Below are 6,227 nucleotides of genomic sequence, written 5' to 3' on the forward strand. Positions count from 1 at the left end.
CTCTAGTCGTCTCTGATCCGTCAGGTCTCTAGTCGTCTCTGATCCGTCAGGTCTCTAGTCGTCTCTGATCCGTCAGGTCTGTAGTCGTCTCTGATCCGTCACGTCTCTAGTCGTCTCTGATCCGTCAGGTCTGTAGTCGTCTCTGATCCGTCCTGTCTCTAGTCGTCTCTGATCCGTCCTGTCTCTAGTCGTCTCTGATCCGTCCTGTCTCTAGTCGTCTCTCTGATCCGTCCTGTCTCTACTCGTCTCTATGATCCGTCCTGTCTCTAGTCGTCTCTGATCCATCCTGTCTCTAGTCGTCTCTATGATCCGTCAGGTCTCTAGTCGTCTCTGATCTGTCTCGTCTCTAGTCGTCTCTGATCCATCACGTCTCTAGTCGTCTCTATGATCCATCACGTCTCTAGTCGTCTCTATGATCCGTCTCGTCTCTAGTCGTCTCTGATCTGTCTCGTCTCTAGTCGTCTCTGATCTGTCTCTAGTTGTCTCTGACCCGTCCTGTCTCTACTCGTCTCTGATCCGTCACGTCTCTAGTCGTCTCTGATCCGTCACGTCTCTAGTCGTCTCTGATCTGTCTNCGTCTCTAGTCGTCTCTGATCCGTCCCGTCTCTAGTCGTCTCTGATCAGTCGTCTCTGACCCGTCCTGTCTCTAGTCGTCTCTGACCCGTCAGGTCTCTAGTCGTCTCTGATCCGTCCCGTCTCTAGTCGTCTCTGATCCATCCTGTCTTTGTGTCCAGCTGCGTGTGATGGGACCGAGTGGCGTTGATGACTCGTCGATCCGGCGCAGCTACCTGCTGCTGGGCGTCTTCTCGGTCCTCCAGCTGCTGGTCTCTGTGGTCCTGCAGGTCCACAGCTTCAGGCAGAGACAGAGAGCCCGGCAGGAGTGGAGGGTCTACAGGAAGCTCAGGTACAGGACCAGCCCGGTCCGTCTTCATCAGACCTCAGATCTCGTCTCACTGATCCAGGTGTTTTCAGTCCTCAGCACTCGGTGAGCTCCGCCCCCCGCTGCATCCTGTGTCTGGAGCCCAGGAGGAACTCCACCTGCACGCCCTGTGGACACCTGTTCTGCTGGGAGTGCATCACCGAGTGGTGCAACACCAAGGTCAGAGTCCAGCAGCAGGTCTCCGTCTGGTCCAGTCTGCCTGGCTGTACCTGAGTCAGGTGTCTTTGTGTGTSCAGGCCGAGTGTCCTCTGTGTCGGGAGAAGTTTCAGCCTCAGAGACTCGTCTTTTTAAGGAACCACAGCTGAAGCAACCCAGCCAGGTGTTGTGATCCGGACACCTGGGAACTCCGCCTCCTCCGGGGCTTTATGGTCTCATCACGAGATTTAGGAACAAGTTTTTTTGATTGTATCAGTCAAATCATCGAAGAACGTACGGAACTCCTGAAGTGACACGAATTTTACAACTTTATTATTTAAACCTTGCAGAAAAGAAAATTACGAGATTATTAATTTTATGCTGTAAAGTTTAAAAATAATCTATGAAAGGTGCTTCAGGAGTCCTGCAGTCAGTATTAATTTAAATTTTACGTCACAAATGTTAATTTGTTTGTTATTAAATGACATTTGTTTCTGATTAACTGCTTTGACTCTGCTGTACGGAGACAAATATTAAAAATATTTAGTAGAAATCTCTAAAACTGATTTCTGTTTGTTCCGTCTTTACCTGTGCAGGTGATCTGACACAGTGTTTCTACACAACACCAGTTAACGCCAACATGAAATACTAAATAAAAACTTTAAATAAACGAACACTTCGCCTCACTCACAGTTCTGCTAATCCACTAATGGCAGAACTAGCTTCTCATTTAGCGGATTAGAATTTTTTTAAGCAAAATTTTGTTAAACTACAAAATGAAAAATAAAATAAACACCACAAAACATAAACCATAAAACAATTTTTACGCCATTCGTCAATAAAAAAAAAACTCTTACAAACAGTGCTGGACGTCAGTCACTGTTAGCAGGTAGCATCTTTAGCAGCTAAACTTCAAACGGAACTTCAAAAAGAACTAAAATAACATTTAACAATATAACAAATACATGAGTATGTATGGTAGATAAAGTGTTTGACTAACTTTAAATTGTATTTATAAAAACACAAACCATCTAGAAATGCTTTTATTCTGAAAGGGTCGACGTTTGAGTTATACCTTCTGATTGGCCAACTGCCACAGATGATCCCGCCCACCTTCAAATTAAACCAATAGAAAACTAACAGGTTTGTGCCCACCAGTCTGACAGTCATCTTAGCGTTTTTATTTTTAGCGGTTTAAATTTTTTAAACATTATGGGGCCAAATAAAATTGGATTAATAAAATCAAAAAAAGTTAAAAGAACTGATTCTAGTTTATTTTTCCTCGTCTGGTTCTGGCTTTTTTTTTTTTTTAAGTTTTGAAATTTTCAGTTTCAAATTTTTTCTTTCAAACTTTAAAGCTCTAATTTATCTCCATAGAAATGTTTAATTATTTTTGCCGAGTCATGAGTCAGCCCACCTGTTTCTGCAGAGTAATGTTTGGCGCCCTGCAGACTCGCAGCAGATGCTCATTAATGAAGCTAACGTTAACGATGTTCTGGAGTTTTCTCGCGGCTCAGAACAACTGTTGAGTGTCAGAAGGAGGTGTCACGTTTCCTCCTCCCTCGTTCCGCATCAGCAGCTTTGTTTCCTCCGTGGAGGAAATGTGTGCGAGAGGCTGCAGCTGTGGACGGGTCCCTGAGCTCAGAGCAGCTTTTAGGATTGAGGAGAAGATCTGCAGGTTGTTGGTCTGAGGTGCAGGAGGATCATCACACATCTGAGGAGGAAGATTATCCTCCTGCTGCCTGAAGTTCGGTTATTTTAGAGTAATTTTCTGCTTTTTACAGGATGAAAGCAGCAAACTAAATCTGTTGATTTTCTTCTTTCATGTCGAGTGTTTCTGTAACAAAACTGCCTTTAATTGTCTAATGGAGGTTTTATTAACCCTGACCTTCATCCTCCTGTGTTCCCTCTCMGATCTTTGATGTCACCTCAGGACAACATTAGTAAAATAAACCTCGGTGAATTAGGTTTCATTACAGAAATAAGCTGTTTCATGTTCAGGGATCAACAGTGAGACAACAGCGCCACCTTCAGKCGGGACAGAAGACTCTTCACACCTGACTGAAGAACTAACCCTGAAACAACTTTTATCTCTGAAGCTCCACAGGAAGTTTGGGCTTTTATTTTGTAATATTTTAAGCTGAGAAAATGTTTTGATGAAGTTTTGATGACTGAACTGTAGAAGAATAAAGAAATAAAGCTGCTGTTGGATCACTAAGGTCATCATGAGGAGACCACGATCACCTGTGGTTCCTACAGCTTCTACAACAGAAACTAGACCTGGACCATGAAAAACTAGACCTGGACCATGAAAAACTAGACCTGGACCACAGAAACTAGACCTGGACCATGAAAAACTAGACCTGGACCATGAAAAACTAGACCTGGACCATGAAAAACTAGACCTAGAACACAGAAACTACACCTGGACCATGAAAAACTAGACCTGGACCATGAAAAACTAGACCTGGACCACAGAAACTAGACCTGGACCACAGAAACTAGACCTGGACCATGAAAAACTAGACCTGGACCATGAAAAACTAGACCTGGACCATGAAAAACGAGACCTAGAACACAGAAACTAGACCTGGACCATGAAAAACTAGACCTGGACCATGAAAAACTAGACCTGGACCATGAAAAACTAGACCTGGACCACAGAAACTACACCTGGACCAAGGAAAACTAGACCTGGACCACAGAAACTACACCTGGACCATGAAAAACTAGACCTGGACCATGAAAAACTAGTTTGACACCACAAAATCTAGTACTGAATCATGTGAAACTAGTCTGGGACCACATAAACTAGTCCTGGATCATGAGAAACTAGTCCTGGACCATGAAAAACTAGTCCTGGATCATAATGAACTAGTCCTGGATCATGGAAACTAGTCCTGGATAATAAGAAATTAGTCCTGGATAATAAGAAATTAGTCTGGGACCACAAAAACTAGTCCTGGACCATGAGAAACTAGTCCTGGATTAGATAAATCACTCATGGACCATGGAAAACTAGCCCTGGATCATGAGAAACTAGTCCTGGACCATGTGAAACTAGTCCTGGATCATGAGAAACTAGTYCTGGATCATGAGAAACTAGACCAGGACCATAATAAACTAGCCCTAGATCATTATAAACTAGTTTGGGACCAAAAAACTAGTCCTGTACCATTAGAAATCAGTCCTGGATCATGACAAACTAGTCTGGAACCACAAACACTAGTCCTGGACCATGGGAGCCCCTCCTGGACCAGTCATTCTGCATAGTTTTTGTCTCGTTCCTGTCCTCTCTGACCCCAGTGAGTGGGGACAGCTGGCTGCTCAACCTGAGCCTGGATCTGGTTCTGGTTCTGCTGGAAGTCTCTTTTTGTTCAAAGGGAGTCGTGTTAAATCTTTAATTTGTCACAACCTGCTGGTTTTTGAGCCCTGAGCTGAATCTGTTTGAACCGCTGCTGTAAAAAACAGATCAGCTCCTGGTGACTCGTCTGTCTGCTGCAGGTAAGACACTGACTCCACAGTCTGGTCGTTGTAACCTTTAGGCAGCTGGAGTTTCCTCTCCAAGCCAAAGAAAGACAGAAACAGGGTTAAGTGCAGAGTAATTCATTGTCAAACAGCGTTAAAATAAAACATCAGCCTCACGTCAGAGCGAGCGGCGCTTTAAATAACAAACCCAGCACTCACACAGCAGGCGCAGCGTGCACGCTCACACAGCAGGCGCAGCGTGCACGCTCACACAGCGGGCGCAGCGTGCACGCTCACACAGCAGGCGCAGCGTGCACGCTCACACAGCAGGCGCAGCGTGCACGCTCACACAGCGGGCGCAGCGTGCACGCTCACACAGCGGGCGCAGCGTGCACGCTCACACAGCAGGCGCAGCGTGCACGCTCACACAAACATCCCAAACGTGTCTCTGTGTGCTTTAAACCTCGGCCGTTTGGTTCCAAAGCAAAAGTTTAAAATACAAAAAAAAAAAAAAAAACCCGAACAGATAATTAAATAAGAAGCTCCACTGCATGCTGCGATAAAACACGGCGCTGCTCATCCTCTACCTGAACAAATATTTTACAATCACACCGGACTCGTGCGGAGGACCGTTCCTGTGGGGCGAGGAAGTTAAAAATGAGCTTTTTATCTATTTGTGCCAGATTGTCGTTAATAGTTTTTAATCTGCTGGTGTCGCCGGGCAGAAACAGGCCTCCGGAGTTCATCGCACCGTACGCATCCGAAAAAAAAACAACAACAAAAACACACAAATAAAATAAAACGCTTCTGGTCCAGGCTTCATTTACAGCAACATCTTCAAACTAATGTGGTTTAAAACAAAGAATTATTAAAAAGAAAAAAAAAATGCATAAAAGTTCATTTACATTCATGTTTAACGACAGCATCTTGGATCTCGTTCAGCCCCACGAAGAGAAGAAGAAGAAAAACCTGCGATCTTTGCTGCAGCTTCAGAACCGAGCCGAGCCCACGCTCCAGTAACAGGAAGCTGTAACAGAACCCAAACACGGACGCTTCCTTTCCTATTTCCGTCGACAAAAAATTGATTTAATGAATTTATTTTCCTTATTTTCCTGCAGTCGGACAAAAAAACTGAACCAGCAGTGATTCTGATCAAATCAAGTTTGAATCAAGATGYTTCGACTCGCAGGTAAAACATCAAACTGAATTTAGCTCCGAGTGCAGATCTGTACCGGGTCCACATCTGCAGTCYGAACTATCACCTCGGTTCTGTTTGACCCGTTAGTGTGGCTCCACTTACAAACTCCTGACCTCAACAAGAACATAAAACCTGCCTGCTTTAAAACATAAAATCTGGATGAACTCTTTTAAAAAGAAGCTGCAGCCACAAAAACCCAAACGAAGCTGGAAGGTGCCGAAAACGTGACGAGACTCGTGTCCGCTCCAAAACAAAAAGCACAATTCTCCTGTTTTCACGAGCCGCAGAGCAAACCGTGCAAATCTCAACTCAAATAAAATAAAATAAAATAAAAGTACAAAGTTAGGAAAGGAAGATGGAGCAGAGGAAGTCTTTGGTTGGAGGAAGAAACCGGAGAGCACCTGTTTCGCTTCAACGCCGACGCTAAAAAGTTCGACCCGACGAGTTGTTGAAACGCCTGTGAGGAGGAGGAGGAGGAGGAGGAGG

The 6,227-nt window shown here is 44.6% G+C and overlaps 1 protein-coding gene and 1 long non-coding RNA gene across 2 annotated transcripts in view; one reads left to right on the forward strand and one right to left on the reverse strand.

The window, feature by feature from the left end:
* The window catches only part of pex10 (peroxisomal biogenesis factor 10), a 4,632-nt gene extending 2,995 nt beyond the window's left edge, over positions 1–1,637 (forward strand). Inside the window, exons 5-7 of the mRNA XM_014024729.1 lie at positions 735–904; positions 973–1,099; positions 1,177–1,637. Of these exons, the coding sequence (XP_013880183.1) occupies positions 735–904; positions 973–1,099; positions 1,177–1,245 (366 nt within the window). The 3' untranslated portion in view covers positions 1,246–1,637. The remainder of the gene's footprint in view (positions 1–734; positions 905–972; positions 1,100–1,176) is intronic.
* Positions 1,638–1,880: 243 nt separating this feature from the next.
* LOC106529332 (uncharacterized) lies at positions 1,881–6,221 on the reverse strand. Its single transcript, XR_001311627.1, has 2 exons — positions 3,501–6,221; positions 1,881–3,355 (listed from the first exon to the last, which is right to left on the reverse strand). It is a non-coding gene; the product is annotated as an uncharacterized LOC106529332 (long non-coding RNA).
* Between the last annotated feature and the right edge of the window lie 6 nt (positions 6,222–6,227).

This window comes from Austrofundulus limnaeus, unplaced genomic scaffold, assembly GCF_001266775.1.
Source record: "Austrofundulus limnaeus strain Quisiro unplaced genomic scaffold, Austrofundulus_limnaeus-1.0 Scaffold438, whole genome shotgun sequence".
NCBI classification, from domain to species: Eukaryota; Metazoa; Chordata; class Actinopteri; order Cyprinodontiformes; family Rivulidae; genus Austrofundulus; species Austrofundulus limnaeus.